At 40.1% G+C, this 20,207-nt stretch overlaps 1 protein-coding gene across 3 annotated transcripts; it reads left to right on the top strand.

Moving 5' to 3' along the window:
• The first annotated feature begins 150 nt into the window (after window positions 1-150).
• Window positions 151-19,484, top strand: BRD8 (bromodomain containing 8). Of its 3 annotated transcripts, XM_057540745.1 has the most exons (22): window positions 151-269; window positions 1,330-1,426; window positions 5,969-6,038; window positions 7,369-7,418; window positions 7,650-7,772; window positions 7,886-7,966; window positions 8,387-8,451; window positions 9,107-9,243; window positions 9,784-10,002; window positions 10,390-10,534; window positions 11,381-11,590; window positions 11,983-12,263; window positions 12,616-13,068; window positions 13,379-13,472; window positions 13,675-13,721; window positions 14,496-14,710; window positions 14,901-14,993; window positions 15,190-15,258; window positions 15,631-15,808; window positions 16,853-16,957; window positions 17,436-17,480; window positions 19,110-19,484. In XM_057540745.1, the coding sequence occupies exons 1-22, from the start codon at window positions 251-253 to the stop codon at window positions 19,167-19,169; spliced, it is 2,856 nt and encodes a 951-aa protein (XP_057396728.1). In that variant the 5' UTR covers window positions 151-250; the 3' UTR covers window positions 19,170-19,484. The 3 variants fall into 3 exon arrangements, with proteins under 3 accessions (XP_057396728.1, XP_057396730.1, XP_007172275.1); XM_057540747.1 differs by lacking the exon at window positions 9,784-10,002; XM_007172213.2 differs by lacking the exons at window positions 11,381-11,590; window positions 17,436-17,480.
• The last annotated feature ends 723 nt before the right edge of the window (window positions 19,485-20,207 follow it).

Genomic DNA, 20,207 nt, shown 5'->3' with positions numbered 1-20,207 from the left:
TTTTTCTTGAACCCTAGGCATTTCTTTTCTAAGAAGCCTAAAGGCAATCCTTAGGCTTCAGTCGCCATCCTCTCACAGGAGACCTAGTTTAGGGCGCTTGTTCATCCTGGGGTTGGGGCGGGGTGGGGTGGGGGACTACATTTCCCATGACGCACCGCGAACAAACACCGGAACTCGATTTCCCAGAATCCCGCGGGCTTTAGCCCTACCAGACGGTCTTCCTTCGGGGGTTGGAGACTTCGGGGCCAAGATGGCGACAGGAACGGGCAGTAAGTAATTGTGCTGCTCTTGTGTGGAAGGTGTTTGTAGAGGCAAGGCCAGGCAACAGATTTCTGTCACACTCTTAGTAGGAGCAATGATTTGCCTGAGGGCCCAGGGCCGTCAGAGACCTGCGCTCGACCGGCGTTGTGAAGGCCAACGGTTGGGGGCCTAGAAGCGTAGAGTCTTGTGTTTCAGTAAGGCCGCGGAGTTTTGAGAGAAGCACCTCAGGGAGTCCTTGTATGGTTTGGGAGCTCCGCGGAGTGAGAGGAAAAAAGGTGCCTCAGAGGCTCGGGCGTGTGGACACACAACAGCTATATGGAATGGCCGGCGTCTCAAAGAGACGTTTTCTGACGAACGTTTGTGAGGCCCGTACTCAAAGAGAAATGGGGTATCTTAACTGTGAGCTTTTTCTGCCACTGGGGGAAAATTGCATTTCGTGCCTCTCAGCCATTTCCCCGTTTCACGGATTGAAAAGGTCTTTTAGGCCCAACAGCTAAAGGGGAGTGGGTGTTCCTGAGAGAAATAAACAAGTTTATGCTAAGAAGGAGGTGGGGCAGTGCGGGGGCGGGGGGGGCGTTAGCCCTCGGAATCCTGGGAAATAGCCCTTGCGTCCAAATTGAAATAAAGCATTCTTGTTTGGCTACGCTGCGGGGACCGCAGGGTCTTGGTTGCCCCTGTCAGGGATCCAGCCCGTGTCTCCTGCAGTGGAAGTGCGGAGTCTTAACCACTGGACCGCCAGGGAAGTACCTGGAATAAAGCATTCTTAAAACTGGGTCTTTGGGGAGAACTGCTCTAAATTAATGACTCTTTTTAAAAAAAAAAAAAAACATAGAGTAACCATGGCATTTGAAGAAAAAATGTTTTGTCATATACTCAGTGCAGTTCTCATGCAATGAATAGGCATCACCCTAGTGGTGGTGTTTACTAGAGAGGTGAAAATCAAGATTCGGTGATAGTGGCTCACTTTGTCCTTACAGGTTGGGATGTTTTGTGTTAGGCTTTTAGTCCTCCCTTTGGGGCTTAGAATTAGTGTCTCAGTGGTTGTCTCCAAGTCTTCTCTCCTTTCAGAACATAAGCTGCTGAGTACTGGCCCTACAGAGCCATGGTCCATCCGAGAGAAGCTGTGTTTAGCATCTTCCGTTATGAGGAGTGGAGATCAAAATTGGTAAGGTATCTAGGATGTCTGCTTTCTTGGGTATTAGAAACTGTCGGGTATTTTTTTTTTATACCGGTGGATTCCAATAGTTAACCTTTAAGCAGCATTTTTTTTTAACAGCTTTATTGAGATATAGTTCACATACCATAAAATTAACCCAGTATATTCACAGAATTTAGTATATTTGGAATTGTAAGACCATCACTAGAGTCTAATTTTAGAACATTTTAAATACCCCTGAAAGAAGTCTCTTATCCCTTAGCAAGTTATTCTACAATCTCTTCTTTACCTCTCTAACATCTCCCCTACCCCTTCCCCACCAACCGCTCATCTACTTTGTCTCCCTATAGATAACTTATTTTGGACATTTCATGTAGATGGAATCATATAGTTTGTGGTTGTCTGTGACTGGCTTCTTTCACTTAGCATAGTGCTTTCAAGGTTCATTCATGTTGGAGTATGTATCAGTACTTTATTCCTTGTTTTTGTTTTTTTTTAATATTATTTGGCTGCATTAGGTCTTAGTTGCAGCATGCGGGATCTTTCGTTGTGGCGCGCGGGCTTAGTTGTCCCACAGCACATGGGATCTTAGTTCCCTGACCAGGGATCAAACCCTTGTCCCCTGCATTGGAAGGCAGATTCTTAGCCACTGGACCACCAGAGAAGTCCCCTTTATTCCTTGTTTTGATTAAATAATAGTCCCTTGTGTGGGTATGCCACATTTTGTTTACCATTTGTCAGTTGATGAACATTTGGGTTGTTTCCATTTTTCTGACTATTATAATTAATGCTGCTATGAACATTTGTGTACAAGATTTTGTGCAGACATGTTTCCAGTTGTCTTGAAAGAGTGGAATCGCTAGATCATATTGTAATTCTCTATTTAACTTTTTGAGGAACTGCCAAACTAGAAAGTGGCCCCACTGTTTTACATTCCCACCAGCAATAAATGAGGGCCCCAGTTTTTCTGCATGCTTGACAACATTTATTGTTGTCTTTTTTTGTTATAGCTGTACTAGTGAGTATGAAATGGTATCTCATTGTGGTTTTGATTTGCATTTCCCTGATGACCAGTAGTGTTGTTGAGCATGTTTTCATGTTCTTATTGGCCATTTGTATGTCTTTTTTGTAAAAATGTCTGCTCAGATCCCTTGGATAATTTTTCATTTTATTATTGAGTTTTAAGAATTCTTTATATATTCTGGACACAAATCCCTTGTTAGATAGATGATTTGAAGATATTTCTCCTGTTTTGTGTGTTGCCTTTCTTTGGTATTGTTGATATCTGTTGGTATTGTCTACAGCACAAAAGTTTTTAGTTTTGATACGAGTTTATTTTTTCTTCTGTTGCTTGTGCTTTTGGTGTCATAGCTAAGAAACTGTTTACGTCTATATTTTCTTCTAACAGCTTTCGACTCTCCACATTTAGGTCTTTGATCCATTTTGAGTTAATTTTTGTGTAGGTTGTAAAGCAGGAGTCTCTTTTGCATGTAGGTATGCAACTGTCCCAGGACTCAGTATTTGTTGAAAAGATTATTCTTTCCCTATTGAATTGTCTTAGCACTCAGTATTTCTTTTAAGTACCAGAAAATAGGACTCTGTGTAGTTTCCAGTCTTTTTTGCTACCAGGACATAAGCTTTCATTTTTAACATTAGTCCTTTTTTTACTCCCTCTTTTTTCTCTCAGGATCTAAGGACACCTTTTAATTGTCTTAAGTGTTCAGATTACTTAATATACAAATTTGCATTTGTATGGTATATCTCTACTACTTTAACCATTCAGATGAGTTTACCAAAGCACCATTGCTGGTCACACTTAGCACTTATACAATTTTATGTATTTTTCAAAGAAGTTTTCAAAGATGAAACCAGGATCTTCCAGGTAGCAGCTGTTCTCGAGCTGGTAAATCCTGTGACAAAACAAAGCACACTAATTTGGTAAATCTCAGATTGAACTTAAATATAACTCAAATATAAACTGAACTCATTTTTAAACAAAATACCAAGTAAACTGAATTGAAATAGAATCTAATCTGTATATTATCTTACATTTTTTATTAAAAAAATAGTAGAAGAACACTTAAGTAAAACTTTAAAATTTTAAATTGTATTTATATTTTGAGGAGGTACTTAAGTCATAAGGTTCAAAATTCAAAATGGTTGAGACTTCCCTGGTGGCTCAGTGGTTAAGAATCCGCCTGCCAATGCAGGGGACACGGGTTCGAGCCCTGGTCCAGGAAGATCCCACATGGCACGGAGCAACTAAGCCTGTGCACCACAACTACTGAGCCTGCGCTCTAGAGCCCGCAAGCCACAACTACTAAGACCGTGTGCCACAACTACCGAAGACCGTGCACCTAGAGCCCGTGCTCCACAACAAGAGAAGCCACCGCAGTGAGAAGCCTGCGCAGTGCAACGAAGAGTAGCCCCCACTCGCCGCAGCTAGAGAAAGCCCACGCGCAGCAATGAAGACCCAAAGCAGCCAAAAATAAATGAAGAAGTAAATAAAAATTAAAAAAAAAAAATGGTACACAGTGTTTTCCTCCCATCACTGTATCGTATCTCCCAGGGTTAGTAGTTTCTTGTGTGTTTCTCTGCCATTAAATTTGTATACATGAACAAATAAATATTTTCCTTTCCCCCCTCTTTTTTAAACACAACTGGTTATTTACTATGCACAGTGTTCTTTACCTTGTCACTGCTGCTTTTTTTTTCTTTAACTTAGTACTGTATCTTATAGATCCTTGTATATCTTTGTATGAAGATCTAGCTCATTTTTTTTAACAGCTGCATGATATTGTTTTATGCAGTACCATAATTTATTTAACTAGAACTCTGTTGATGGACATTTGCTAATATAAATATAGCCTTGCATGGTTATGTATGAATTGTATCTAAGATAAACTGAAAGTAGAATTATTGAGTCAAAGAATATATACGTTTATAAAATTTGGTAAGTATTTCAAATTGCCCTACTCAGAGATTTGTTTCAATTTATACTCCCATTGGCAATATGTCATAGTACCTGTTTTTCTATGGCCTGGTTCGTAGAATGTGGTGTTATGTATTTTTGATCTTTGACAGTATAAGATCAAACTTTGAAATAGTTCTCATATCTTTCATTTGCGTCTATCCTATGATGAGTGAAGTTAAATATCTTGTGTTGAAGAGCCACTTGTATTTCCTTTTCTGTAAACTGCTTTTTCCTGTTTTTCTATTTGACTATTAGTCTTTCTCTTTGACTGGGGGTGGGGGGGTGGGGGTGGCTCCTTATATATTAGGGAGATTAGCCATTTGTCTATTTTGAGGAGCATTTTTTTAAACCACTTTGCTATTTGGCTTTGCTTAATGTAATATTTTTACATGAAGAGTTTTAAAATGTAGTTTATTAATAATTTTCTCGGATTTTGTGTCATAATTAGAAAGTTCTTGCCTAGTCTGAGGTTATAAAATAATTCTCCTTTGATTTCTTCTAGTACTTTTATGGTTACATTTTTTAAAATACATAAATCTTTGATTGATTTGGGGGCTTTTCTTGGTATAAAGAAAGGTGTAAATTATGGATCAAACTTTAGTTTTTACTGATAGCTATCCACATAACAATGTTAAAGTAAATTTTTTATAAAAGAAAAGAACTCTGAAACCATTATCCCAACACAAAATTCAAAACTTTGTTTTTAAAGTTGTGAAATACTTCAGCCACATAGAAAAGTAGGGAGAATAATACAGAGTGCCCATGTATCTGGTACCTGGATTTAAGAAATCTTAATATTTTGTCATGTTTCCTTCAGATCTTTTTAAAGAAATAGACACAGTTGAAGCCCCTTCACACTCTTGCATCAAACCATTTCAGTCTATTTTCATTTTTGCCTGTTTCTTCCTTTGTCTTTATACCTGTAACTTTTTAAAAAGTCATATGAGTGCATCATAGCAGAAAATTGTGTCACCTTTTTTCAGTTAATATTATGTTATAAATACATTCCGTATCACCATATATATTATATTTCATAGTTATTTTTATGGGTGGTTTAATATTTTCTAGAGGTGAAGTGCCATAAGTTAAACATCCTCTTGCAGGCATTTAGGAAAAACCTCACTGTTCATCAGTCTGGTCAAGTCTACATGGTGCGTGCTTCCTGGTGCTTGCTTCTTTTGTTATTTTCTTATATTCCTAAGAGCTGTATTAATAGATCAGAAGATAACTTTTGGGGGGCTGGAATATTTTACAGATTGCTTCCCAAATGACAGATGTTTTCTGAAAGAACCAAGATCAACATAAAAATATTTTCCCAAATGAACAAATGATACTTTACTAGGTCCTAGTAGCTTCACTTCACTCAGGAAATACATCATGTAGGAAAACTGTTTAGCAATGACGCTTTCCCTCTAAAATGACTTTTCAGTAGCTGTGTCATTTTCCATAGTCACATATTCCAGAATATTTCCCAGTGACAATTTTTTACTCCAAAGTTTGTACTCTAAACCTTGAACTCTCAATATACCTTCTTTTTTTTCAATTTGGTATGTGATAAGGCTTTTCTAATTTTGTAGGGTATCAGTTAGCAGAGCAATCAAGCCCTTTGCAGAACCTGGCCGCCCTCCAGACTGGTTCTCTCAAAAAGTAAGTTCCCAAGTAAGTGTTCTTTTAGAGCACTTTTTGAGATGTGAAGTGGGTTCCCTTCCAGGTCCTGCCTTTTTTTTTTTTTTGGTCTTTAAGTATCTTGCTTATTTATTTGTTCTTATGTTTATTTCTTTTTAAAATTTTATTGAAGTATAGTTGACTTACAATATTGTGTTAATTTCTGACCAGCAAAGTGATTCAGTTATACATACATATATTCTTTTTCATATTCTTTTCCATTATGGTTTATCACAGGACATTGAATATTGTTCCCTGTGCTATACAAAAGCACCTTGTTGTTTATCCATCCTGTATATAATAGTTTGCATCTGCTAATCCCAAACTCCCCATCCTTTCCTCCCCCACACCCCCTTCCCCTTGGTAACCACAAGTCTGTTCTCTGTGTCTGTGAATATCATCTTTATCCATTCACTTGTCGATGGATATTTAGGTTGTTTCCATGTCTTAGCTTGGTTATTGTAAATAGTGCTGCTATGAACATAGGATTGCATGTATCTTTTCAAATTATAGTTTTGTCTGGGTATATGCTCCAGAGTGGGATTGTTGGATCATATGGTAGTTTTATTTTTTGTTTTTTGAGGAATCTCTGTGCTGTTTTCTACAGTGGCTGCACCAATTTACATTCCCACCAACAGTGTTAGAGGGTTCTCTTTTTTTTCCACACCCTCTCCAACATTTATTATTTGTAGACTTTTTAATGATGGCCATTCTGACCAGTGTGACCAGGTCCTGCCCTTTTAATCACAAGGCTTTTGTACCATGAAGAATAGTTTGAAAATACTTTTCCTTTTTCTCAATATTTGCCAATCCATCCATGTATGCCCACACTATTACAAACTATTCTTGTCAGTGTAGCATAACAGTTAAAAGGCCAGTCTTGTACATTAGATGGATCTGGGCTTAATATGACTCTACTTGAAAACTTTGAACCATGAGCCTCAGTTTTCTGATTTGTAAACTAGGGATAAAAGTTGATTCAGGATTGTTGAAAATATTTAGTTGAGGTAATACCTAGAAAGCATTTAGCACAGTGCCTTGCATACGGTAACTACTCAGTAGATATTAAATATAAATATTGGCTCTTAGCTTGTCTTTCCTCAAATAGACAAACTCCAGGCCAGAAGACTTCCTTTTCTGTGTTATGGTATTGATTATTTTGAACTAATTTGATTGCAAAGTAATTTGTCCTCCTAGAAGCTACTCCTACCTTAAATATAGCTCCCCTGTGTAAACCTTAGTCTAATATGTTGAACTTTGAAAGGTCATTCCTTTTCAGACTTGCTCATCATATTTTCACTTTTTTCCATAGCATTGTGCTTCCCAGTACTCAGAGCTCCTAGAGACCACTGAGACCCCAAAGTGAGTACAAAGCCAGGCACTTGAGCCAGATCTCTTTAGTAGAGAATATTTACTGTGGAAGTCTGGTTTTTTTTATCTGTTTATATCATGGTGTGATAAAAGTTAGAAATTATCTCTGGTTAGATGGTGGAGAAGGCTCAAAGAAAGCAAGTGGGAGTAGGAAAAAATGTTCTCTTATTCAAGTGTGTGTCTGGTCTTTTTTTTGTTTTTGTTTTTTAAATTTTTGCATAGACGGAAACGGGGTGAAAAGGGAGAAGTGGTAGAAACTGTTGAAGATGTCATTGTTCGGAAACTGACTGCTGAGCGAGTTGAGGAACTAAAGAAAGTGATAAAGGAAACCCAGGAAAAATATAGGTACTTATCAGAGAATGCAGAATGGTTGGGAGAGACAAATCGGGCTGGCTTATACTAGTCAGAATTTTTTAAATAGATTAAAAAACCCAGTCTACCTACCTCTCATCCTACAGACGGCTGAAAAGAGATGCAGAACTAATTCAAGCTGGGCACATGGACAGCAGACTGGATGAGCTTTGCAATGACATTGCGATGTGGGTTATATTATACTGTTCTTCCATCTGTACTCCTTTTTCTCTTTTTACCCTCTTTACTTCTTAAGTAATCTGGCTTATTTCCTACATCTGCCATCCCTTTAGACTTGAGAGATTCTGGAAAGGGAAAGCTGCAGAGTGGCCTGGTGGCTGGGAGGGGGTAGTGAGTCCTAGAAGGTAATGTGATAGAATATTTCAGTGTGAAAACATAACTTAGTTCTAACTTAAAAGTGGCTCTAGTTTGCCTGGGTAAAGAACTGGTAGTTAGGCAGTATACTGAAAACTCCCTATTTTGCTGATAAAGATTTATTTTTTAGGTTTTTCCTCTAGAAAGTGCTAGCCTGGCAAAAAAATTTCCTTGTGAGGGCACTGTGAAGGAGCTACAGCCGGCTAGGATCTAACCCTTATTTTCCTCTTTAGGAAAAAGAAATTGGAGGAAGAGGAAGCTGAGGTAAAGAGGAAGGCTACGGATGCGGCTTATCAGGGTAAGGTGAACCTAGTGACTCTGTTTAACAATTTGACTATACACTGCTGCATGACGATGGCAGTTGAAGACTGTTAACACAGAATCTACTAATTCCAATTGCACGCTTTTCTCTGTCATCTTCTCTTTTACCAGAATAAAAACGTCTCTTTATGTCCAGGAAGAAACTCTTAGAAAGTGAGCTCTGCTGAGATCTCACTAGACCTTGTGTTCTTTTAAGACACAAAAGCCTGATAATAACATATTGAACATAAACAAGGTTTTAGAAGTCAAAGCCTGTAAAAAGATTGAGAATAACTTAGTCATTGGATAAGGGGAGGAACTTAAGCATTTGTAATTCTAGGAATACATGCTTTGAGCCATTGAGGTCTTTCCCTCTTGTTGAAAGCAGAATCTTAAGTTGTTGAAGAGGATATTGAGGGATGTTTAAACTACTTTCCTACTCCAAGGACCTTTAGGGTACACAAGTTTGCTTAGGGTGAGAATTGCTCATAGGAAAAATTAGGCTAAAAACTTGTAAAGAAAGCTTTCTAATCCAGATTCTTAATGCTGCCTTAGTAATGTAACATCCCTATTTGTCCTTTATTATATAATAGCAGAGTCTAGCTTTATTTATTTAATCTTGAAGACAGAGATTGTTCTTTTGTATGTTCTAGCCCGTCAAGCAGTAAAAACACCCCCTCGGAGGTTACCTACTGTGATGGTTCGCTCTCCTATAGATACTGCCTCCCCAGGAGGTGATTATCCACTTGCCGACTTGACTGCAACCACTATGGAAGAGGCCACCTCTGGGGTGAGTATATTTCCATCCACAGGAATTGATCAGCAAAGGGGCAGTAAGCCAGCAGAGAGCTGAGTGATGAGGAAACCACTTTTGGCTTAGAGGCAATTTCCTCTCTTGGTCTGAATGCTAAAGACATAATTTACCATGTTCTGTGCTCTAAGATAAGAATGGACCTAAAAACATTGAGGCTTTTGACATTTTTAGAGATAAGTAAAAGGCTAACTTAAGGAATTACTTGTAAGTGTACTGGTCTTACGAAATTCCTGCTGAAATATAGGGTGATTCTATGTAAATATAATATTAGTAGTGGGTAAGGAGTTTATAAAAGGCAAGTTGGGTGGAATGGTTGAGTCGCTTTGGGTTTGAGTGAGTAGAAGAGAAAAAATTGTGGGGAAGAAAGGTGTGGTTGAGAGCAAGACGGGTAGAGGGTTTCTGGGCAGTTCCACTCAGGACTAATAAAGTAATAGGTAGACACACTAACCCATCCAGATTAGTAGGGAACCTTCCTGAGTTTGAGAAGTCAGATAAAGGTTCTCTGTTGTCTCTTAGGTAACCCCTGGGACTTTGCCGAGTACCCCAGTCACCTCGTTTCCTGGAATTCCTGACACCCTTCCTCCAGGCTCTGCACCCTTAGAAGCCCCCATGACCCCAGTAACAGATGATTCACCCCAGAAAAAGATGCTTGGACAGAAAGCAACTCCACCCCCCTCCCCTCTGCTGTCAGAGCTCTTGAAGAAGGGCAGCCTCCTGCCTACTAGCCCCAGACTGGTATGGAGACTTCTGTGGGTGTTTGAGAGCTGTGGTGATTAAGTAATTTGGAAGGGAGTGCCTGGGACCTAAAATATAACATGGAAAAAAAGTTCAAAAGAGGAAGAGCTCTCCTAGTTAAATGTTAATTTAAAAACAAAACAAAACAAAATAGTTGATAGTATCCTTGGGTCCTGAGGTATCTGAAACATAATTATTTTGGTTCTCTTCTCCAGAGAACTCTTGTCAATAAGTTTTGAAAATCAGAGTTTCCCTTGGGTCTGAAATCATTTTCTTTGGATATTAACTTTTAGTTTCATGAAGTTTGGCCAACTGCTGGAGCTTTTTTGGGAAGTGGTAATAAAGGAAAGCTTGAGTGTAGCCTTCACCTCTATTCTTCCCTGGTAGGTCAATGAGAGTGAAATGGCTGTGGCTTCTGGCCACCTGAACAGTACAGGTGTCCTCCTGGAGGTAGGCGGGGTCCTTCCCATGATACATGGTGGGGAGATGCAGCAAACACCCAACACTGTTGCAGCCTCCCCAGCTGCCTCAGGTAAGTCACTACTTTTCCGTTGTCGACTTTATTTTAGAGATGTTGAACATGGCATTGACTGCCCTTGGTTTCTAGGCTTTGTTATTAAGCAACTGTGAATCCTAGATTTAAAGCCCAACCTTGGAGCTACTTTACCTGTTAAACCACATGGTGCTCAAAATTGTAAATCTATTTCATCTTCAAAATACTGATTGTCCTGGATGACCACAGCATAGATACTGATTGAGAGGAATAGTGAAGTTAATGGTGAAGGTGCAAAAATCACAGAAGGGTGCTAGGGATACCTGACACTATAGCATAGGCAGACAAGATTTGGAACTAGAACACTAGACTTAAAGAGTCTCAGGCCTGCCACACACTGGTTTTGTGACCTTGGATAGGTAACTTAATTCTTGAGCCTCAGTTTCCTCTTTTATTAATTGCAATATATATACTTCACAAGGATGTAGTGAGAATTAAATGAGGTAGAAAATGTAAAGAAAAAAGAGTTTTAAAAAATGCCAAACATTCGATTTTGGTATTTGAGTGGTGTTAAATTTGGGTAGTTTATAGCATGCTTAACTTCAGTAGAAGGGACAGATTTATTCATACCTTTTTTAAAAAAATTACCACTCATTTTTCATGTGAGTTGTGTATTCTAGTGCTTTGAGTCATTCCTAACTTGGCAGAAGATCTTAAGTAAGGTTTGAAAAAATAAGGATATAGATAATGAGCTTATTTCACACAGGAGTTACTTTCATCCTTTGAGACTAAAAATTTTCTTGGTTGAGTCTTAAAGTGGCTATTGTTTGCTTCTTGCTCATGTGCTTTCTTCTTACCTCGTTTGTGTACCTCTTTGTCTGTTAGGTGCTCCCACTCTTTCCCGGCTTTTAGAAGCTGGTCCTACACAGTTCACCACACCTCTTGCTTCCTTCACTACTGTTGCCAGTGAACCTCCAGTTAAAATTGTGCCACCCCCTGTAGAGTCTGTGTCCCAGGCTACCATTGTCATGATGCCTGCGCTGCCAGCACCATCCTCTGCTCCGGCTGTCTCCACTCCTGAGAGTGTAGCTCCAGGTGCGTCCTTGACCCACGCCCTGAGCAGCAACTAGATCCAAAATTTCATTTTGAGCTTCAGTTAGAGAAAGGTGACCAAGAGCATCAGCTTCTGTTCTCTGTGGACATGTGCCATCTTTATTCTTACAAAAACAAGGATGTGAGAAGAAGTGGGTGGGCATTTATGTGTTGGAGCAAAAGGGCTAAGTGTACATATATGAATGGGCTTGAGAATGTGTTTTCACCTTTCTAGATAAAACTGAGGAGAAGAAAACATAGACTGATGTAAGATAACTTTTACTGAGCTTAAGTGTATGGGTGCTTGACATCTGTCCACAGCTTTGGTGTGATCTCCAGGTGGGCAGTTGGTACCAGATAAGCTTCTGAGATGGTTTTCTTTTCCTGTTATTCAGTGAGTCAGCCTGACACCTGTGTTCCCATGGAGGCTGTGGGGGATCCACATACTGTGACTGTCTCCATGGATAGCAGTGAAATCTCCATGATCATCAATTCTATCAAAGAAGAGTGTTTCCGGTCAGGGGTAGCAGAGGCCCCTGGAGGATCAAAGGCTCCTAGCATTGATGGGAAGGAAGATTTAGATCTGGCTGAGAAGATGGATATTGCTGTGTCTTACACAGGTGAAGAGCTGGACTTTGAGACTGTTGGGGACATCATTGCCATCATTGAGGACAAGGTAACTATTCAGCAAAGCCCCAAAGAATGTCTCATGGGTCCTACATAGGCTTCTCTCCTTAGCCTCTCCTTGCTTCTTGTAGTAAGAATTACATAAACAAACAACTCTCCTGCTTCTTCCCATCTCCATCTCTGTAGTCCCAGAGCCCTTTGATGCTGACATACTAGTCATCTACCCAGCCTTTCCTATGTTACTGGTTTGCACCAGACAGGTATCTGTCCATTGCTTGCTTCTGCTACATGGAGAAGATGGAGAGAGAAGCTGCAGATTCAGGCCATCTCGTTTGGTGCTAATGAATTGAGGGGCTTGGGCTTCTTTTTGTGACTTCAACAGTGTATGTATTATGGGACAGGTAGATGATCATCCTGAAGTGCTGGATGTGGCAGCAGTGGAAGCAGCACTGTCATTCTGTGAAGAGAATGATGATCCCCAATCCCTGCCTGGCCCCTGGGAGCATCCTATCCAGCAGGAACGGGACAAGCCAGTACCTCTCCCTGCACCAGAGATGACAGTCAAGCAGGAGAGGCTGGACTTTGAAGAAACAGAAAGCAAAGGAATCCATGAACTGGTGGACATCAGGGAACCCAGTGTTGAGATCAAAATGGAACCTGCAGAACCAGAGCAAGGCATTTCAGGGGCTGAAATAGTATCTGGAGTTGTTCCAGCCATGAGTATGGAGCCACCAGAACTCAGGAGTCAGGACTTAAATGAGGAACCCAGAAGTACTGCAACTGGAGAAATTACTGAAGCAGATGCTTCCAGTAGGAGAGGCGATGAAACTCCAATTACAACAGTGAAGACAGAGGTATTTAAGATCGGGGGCTTGGGGGATGGGGGCAGGGGGTGGAGGGTTATATCTTAGGTAAGAAGTGACATTTTAGGCCTTTGGTGTTCCTGTTGCATGCCTGAGTTCTGACATGTTGATGTGTCCAAAGCCCATAGGTATGATCAGTGCTATATATACTTACCCTGTTCTATTAAGGTGACCATTAGAATCATATTACATGGGTAGGAGGACTTAGAATTTCTTGTATAGTCTCATTATCATTGAAGAATAATGTATAAGCTGTAGTGATTTACCAGGACTTAAGGTATTTGTTCTTTTTGGTCTTCAGGCATCCCCTGAAAGCATGTTGTCTCCATCACATGGCTCAAATCCCATTGAAGATCCTTTAGAGTCAGAGACTCAGCACAAGTTTGAAATGTCAGGTAAATAATAAAGCCAGGAAATATGTACTCTGTAACTAACTTTAAATCATTTGCTTTGGCTTCTGAGGGCTTTGTGGGTTGTGGGCAAGTAGAGGAGGTAGAATAGGTCAGCATGGAAAGGAGAGCTGCAGGGAACTATTGTCCATAGGAAGGGGAAGGCTAAGGTGGAAAAATCTTCAGGTAGTCTTTCTCTCCTCTGCAGACTCATTGAAAGAAGAATCAGGGACTATTTTTGGAAGCCAGATAAAGGTATTTCAGATTTTTCTTTATTCCTCTTGCTGTGTGACTAGATTTCCCTATAGCACTACCTTTTTAATGAATTTCAGTAAACTCGCATCATTATTCTCTGAGATGAGACTGGTTAAGGAGTTGCATGGGGAAAAGCTGCAGTGGACAGTTAGGCATAGTGGGAGTACTGTGGCAACAGGTGCTTCCTATTTGAAAGAGTTTGTGAATATCACACAGACCTTTCTTTGCATATAATGCACAAAGAAGCTTTGATACATCCAGAGAGATTTGGAGTGAGTAGGGATATCAGAGCCAGGGAGAGCATATAGAAATCAGATTATTAATTATACTATTCAGAGAAAGTCATCCAAAGTTTTCTTATTAGAATTACTAAAGCAGTAGTAACAAACAGACTTAATGCGATGTGAGCTTGCTCCATCAGATGAGACACACAATAAAAACTATTTTTGATAACTTTGTACCCAGGGTCAGAGTTCCTCTCAAGAGCAAGGGGAAAGAAGGAACGCCTCTTAGCTTAGTCTTAAGTAAGTAGCTTTTTTTTTCTTCCTTTTAAAAAGATCCTGGGTCTTATTCTTTGTCCAGGTTCTAAGTTACTTGATCAGTCAGTATCTGTAAGTAGATGGTAGTATAAGTGATAGAGGGCTCAGTCAGGAAACAGTGTGAGGTTATTTTCTAGAACTGATCTAACCCAAAAGACAGATCATGTTTAATGATGCTTTGCTGGATAGCTTTGCTCTCCTTTCCATTTGTTGACTGGAGCACACTATGTCTAAGGATGCCCCAGGTGAGGATGAGGAGGAAGATGGAGTCAGTGAAGCGGCCAGCCTAGAGGAGCCTAAGGAAGAAGATCAAGGAGAAGGCTATTTGTCAGAAATGGATAATGAGCCCCCTGTGAGTGAGAGTGACGATGGCTTTAGCATACACAATGCTACGCTGCAGTCCCACACACTGGCAGACTCCATCCCCAGCAGCCCTGCTTCTTCACAGTTGTGAGTATCTGCGATTCTTTCTTTGAGGTCAAGGCAGTGAAGGTGAGAAGTAGGAGAGGATCTTTTCTTTAGTCTTACTTTTTCATCTTCTGTTTCTTGGCCTGGAACAAACATCTGACAAAAATAATTAGGACTCTTTTTTTTTTTTGGACTTATGCCAAGTGGGACTCTCATATTTCTTTTATTTCAGCTCTGTCTGTAGTGAGGATCAGGAAGCTATTCAGGCACAGAAAATCTGGAAGAAAGCCATCATGCTTGTATGGAGAGCTGCAGCTAATCATAGGTGAGTGGGCTTTACCAAGTAGTAGGAACATTTTCTCCTGCTCCTCCTCATTGTTGGTAATTAGAAAAAAGTCTGAGTACGCTTATACAGGACTGATGGCATTGGCTCTTACAACCTTCAGCCGCTTAGATCAAGTTCCTTCACCTGTGCTTCTTGGAGGATAAGTCAGTAATTGCACCACATTCTTTTTGGACAGGTATGCCAATGTCTTCCTGCAGCCTGTTACAGATGACATAGCACCTGGCTACCACAGCATTGTACAGAGGTAAGCCATGATCCATTCAGCATGCTGACTAGGCCTGAATTGTAAGTTGTCCAGTCTTAGTGGACTTTTGCTTTAGACAGAAAGTTTAAAGCAGGTGTTTTTGATGTAAGTATGACCAAGTGCTAAACTAATTATTTCACTGACTGGATCACTGAGTCTAAAAGAATTAACCCCCTTTATTACCTTTCTCAGTACTTATTATACAGGCTGAATTTGGTTTTGGGGTTAAGTACTTGTTTTAGGGCTTGGTGTTTGAGTCCTGGCAGCTGGGACTAAAGGTATAAGGAAATGCATACGGTAATAATATATTCGGAGATCCAGTGGAGTCCTTTTCCCCTCTATGCTCCCATTTCCCCCTGCTCTGTTTTTTAGGCCTATGGATTTGTCAACTATTAAGAAAAACATTGAAAATGGACTGATCCGCAGCACAGCTGAATTTCAGCGTGACATTATGCTGATGTTCCAGAATGCTGTGATGTATAATAGCTCAGACCACGACGTCTATCACATGGCAGTAGAAATGCAGCGAGATGTCTTGGAGCAGATCCAGGTACTTTGAGGATCCTGAGAATTTTAAAATACTCAAGAGAAGGATTTGTATTGATGTTAGGAAGGGGTGTTGTGGTTTTTGCTTGGAATAGCCATCAGGGACACAGGAAGATACAATTTTGTTCTTGCTGGATTCATGTTGGTTTTCTCATGTTGGTTTGGTAAAAGAGTTGTGAGAGAATATTCTGCCTTTCTTGGGAAAATATCTTGTTTCCTGAAGTTTTTTAATAAAATTTTTGTAAAATGATGAATGTATATATATATATATATTTTTTATGAATGTATATTTTTAAGTGATGTGAATTATGTACATGGTAGACGATCCTTTTCATTGCAGGGAACCTACTTCTATCCTGTAGTTACATTACCAGGCACCCTTTGGGATATTGAACTTGGAGGGATGTTGTCTATCTCTGCAGAGTCTGCCAAACTACTTAAATTGCTTACTGATTACTTAAATTGCTTACTGATTACTTAAATTGCTTTGGTTCATCTAGTTTTATTCTCTCTCATTCTCATTCTTAGAGCACAGAGATTTGTTTTTTAGGGTTTTTTTAAAAATTGAAATATAGTTAATTTACAGTGTTGTGTTGGTCTCAAGTGGGCAGCAAAGTGATTCAGTTTTATATCTATTGGGTTGGCTAAAAAGTTTGTTCAGGTTTTTCAGATAACATTTTACAGAAGAAAATCCAAATGAACTTTTTGGCCAACCCAAGTTTTTATGTATATTCTTTTCAGATTCTTTTCCATTATAGGCTATTACAAGATACTGAGTGTAATTCCCTGTGCTATAGAGTAAGAGCATAGAGATTTTGATGCTATATTATAACAACAACAAAAAATCAGAGCTATTTGGCATTTTCCGATTCCTTAGCATGCACAACTAGAATTAAAACCTAATGTGCTAAAACTCCTAATCATTCAAGACGTATTTGAATGCTGTTTGCAGAACAGTACTGTACTCCTATTTACAAAGCCTAAGGTGTCTTCATTTTTCCTTGATGGATCAGGTCTCTAGGGCCAACTCTGTTTCTTCTCCCTACAGCAATTCCTGGCCACACAGTTGATTATGCAGACATCTGAGTCTGGGATCAGTGCTAAAAGTCTTCGAGGGAGAGATTCTACCCGCAAACAGGATTCTTCAGAGAAGGTGAGGAGACCAAGGAAGAGCCTGTGTGCCAGTGTTCCAGTGATAGAAGTTTGAAGCATCCAAGGAACCTTATGTTACTACTTGGTACTTCCAGGCTTCTACATTCCAATGGTATACAGACATAAAGATTTTTAAATGGTAGTTGTTTGCTCCCATCCAAACACTGAAGAAACCTGCTGTGACTGGAAGACCCAGTCACATGGGAGAAATTGTGAGCTGAGTGCATGAATTATTATCTCCTCTCGGAGAGTGCTCACAAGGTGGGAGAAATGACTTAGCTTGCAGCATTTGGGGACCATCAGTTCCTATTCCAGAGGCATAATGGCCAGATTGCTTTTGGATCTCTTTCCTCTTATTCTTGAGTTTTAAAATTTTTGTCTTTGTGTGTGTGGTGCTTGTGTCTCTGTCCTGAGGTTTGGGGTGCTTGCAGCTGAGAGTTTCCGTGGAACCTGATCAGTGTTTGTTTGTCCTCTAACAGGACAGTGTCCCCATGGGCTCTCCTGCCTTCCTTCTCTCTCTCTTTGTAAGTATTGAATGGCTGCAAGGGGTGGTGTTGCCACAGAGATTCTCAGCTCTTGCTGGGGGTGGGTGGCAGAGGGAAATCGAACATGCAGACTGTGGCAATGTCTTAAACTTCTGTTTATTCAAGTCATCGAATAAGAAACTCTATTTTCTGCACTCCTGTCTTTCTGCATGTGTGTGTGTGTGGGCTGGGTAGGGACTATTTATGACTTCACTGAGCTGAAATGAGGGATTATTGGTAAGGATCTAGGATGCACCTGCTCCTCATTTCTTGAGTGCACCTTTTGGCAGTTCTTTTCTTACAAACAGAAGATTGCTCAGAGCAGCAACTGCTAGCTGGCTTTTAAAAAGTGTTCCTCATACCTACAGATACTCAGTACATGAGTTTTTTCTTTTCCCCTAATATTAAGTTGCAAGAGTGATGACTGATACACAAACATTCAGTAAAATTTAAGATAAAGATCTCAGTAACAGTGACCACTACATACAGTAGTGGCTGGTGGAATTAGAGATAAGCTTAGTAAAGCTAGCCTAAAGACTTCTATTCTTTTCCTCTGTGATTTGAACAATACTCTGACTCTTCGTTGTTCATTACGAGGCTCTAAGTCATGATGTAATGGAAGGATATCAGCCTAGAAAACCACATGATCTTAAAACTCTGGATTATCTCTTGGAGCTTTGTTTTCCTCATCTGTGTGATGGAGGTAATATAATGAGGTGCCTGTCCAGCGTACCTCACAGGGATGGTGTGAGGATAAAATGCCTTGAAAAAAAAAGGAAGTGTTATACAAATACAAGGGTGGTATTTTTATACTTACTGTTGCCTCAAAGGCAACTTGTGTTCATGAGCTTTAAGAATTTTAGAGTCCTTGCATGTTAGAAATGTAAAAATGGCCTGGCCCAGCAAAACTGTTCACTAGCTCACTTTACCTACAGGCCTTAGTCCGTACCACAGACAGAACACTGTAATCTCCGTTCTTTCCTACTGGCCTGCAACAGTGACTCTGGATCCCCAAGCAATTGGCTGGTTGTTGCAAGGCTGGTTAATAGAATCTTTTATCTATTGAAGACAGCAAAGTATTGCACAAGAGGAAGGAGCTGGGCTGCAGGGAGAGAGCAGCAGATGGAAAGAAGCCTTCTGATTGTCCTGATCTCATGGAAAACAACTCAGGAGGTGCTAGGGAACTAGTGCCAGGGTCAGTCTGCAGGAAAGGCCTTTCTTATAGGGATCAACAGCTGGACAGGTATGTTAGCCAAGAATCTCACTATCCACTGCCCTTTCTGACTCTCCCACCCATCTTTTACTCTTCCTGTTCCTTTGCACATGATTTGGGGCCTGGGTGGGATGACTCATAGTCATTCTGTGGGACCCCAGGTGAACTCCAGTGACCTCTATGGTGGGCAGAAGCAAGGTACTCTGTCCTACATTTCCTCTCACACACTACTACCAGGTGCTTTTTAGCCCACTCTGTGGGAAGACAGATAAATGCCCCTCATTTCCTGGATTTTTCTGCTGATTCTCCCCCCTCTTCCCCCAAAAAACCAAATCCCCAGCATTCTTGTTGCACCTTTTCTCTTACCTCATAGCTAACTCACTCATGCTCCGTTTCTTTGTCTGCCTGTCATCTAGGATGGGGGAACCAGGGGGCGCCGCTGTGCCATTGAAGCAGATATGAAGATGAAAAAGTGAAGCCTCAGAGTATCTGCACTGAGCTGAACATGAAATAGAAGTAAAGATAGAGCTTGGGCTTGTGGAAGTTCCAGAAGTGGAAGTTACAGAAGAGGAGGTGTCTGGGCCACATGACATGAGCTGGAAAAATCTCTCTCAGAGAGTTGGAGTAGCACAATTGCCTGTTTTAGGGCAAAAATCATGGGATGTGTTAATGTCCTGTTGTGTTGCTAGCAGATTGTAGCTAGTTTGTACTGTCTTGTGAAGTGTACAGACTTAAAAAAAAAAAAAAAACCTGTGAAGTGTATGTGTACACAATAAACTCTGAAAGAAAAGAAAACTAGCCTTTGGTGTGTTCTTTGAGTGCGTGAATGTGTGTGTGAAACTTGTGATTTCTTCTATATGGAAACTTCTGTCATTTGTGGGAATGAGATTGTTGGGGGGAAAGTGGTCTTATAATATGAACTGTTCTACTACAGGTCAGAGAAGGTAAGTAACCAAGATTGAGTTTATAATGTTTAAAAGTACTGCATTGTGCCGTAAGTACTGCCTTATTCAGCCTTTCTTTAATGTTTGGTAAAACTTAAGGTTTTCAGAGTACTCTGTTCATGGCATTGCTTAAAGAAGATTAAAGCATGGATATAGGTAGCATCTTTATCCTTGGCATTTGTTCTACTTATACTGTCTTTGCACATGGTATTTCTTGAATAGTATATTATTATTCCTTTCTATTTCTATGTGTAGGGTTCTTGTGTATTTTAGAATTCTTAACATTACTATTGGAAGGCTAAACTCAGTTATCAAGTTTATCACCTGAGTTTATTCCAACTTCTGTTACTAAATAAAAACTAAATCAGTGAAGTGAACTAGTGAGCTTTTTATTAAAAAGAGATGGACCCAAAAAAAAAAAAAAAAAAAAAAAAAAGAGATGGAGATTAATAGGGTATTGTCTAGTATTTTGAGCCTTCTTGAGAAAGATATAGAACTTTGTGATTGGAAGTCATGGATCTTTTTGGCTTAAGTAAAACTAGAAAGCTTGCTAGGATCCTAAGGAAGTAG

The sequence above is a fragment of the Balaenoptera acutorostrata genome, chromosome 2, assembly GCF_949987535.1.
Source record: "Balaenoptera acutorostrata chromosome 2, mBalAcu1.1, whole genome shotgun sequence".
NCBI classification, from domain to species: Eukaryota; Metazoa; Chordata; class Mammalia; order Artiodactyla; family Balaenopteridae; genus Balaenoptera; species Balaenoptera acutorostrata.
This window is presented reverse-complemented; position numbering and strand designations above follow the sequence as displayed.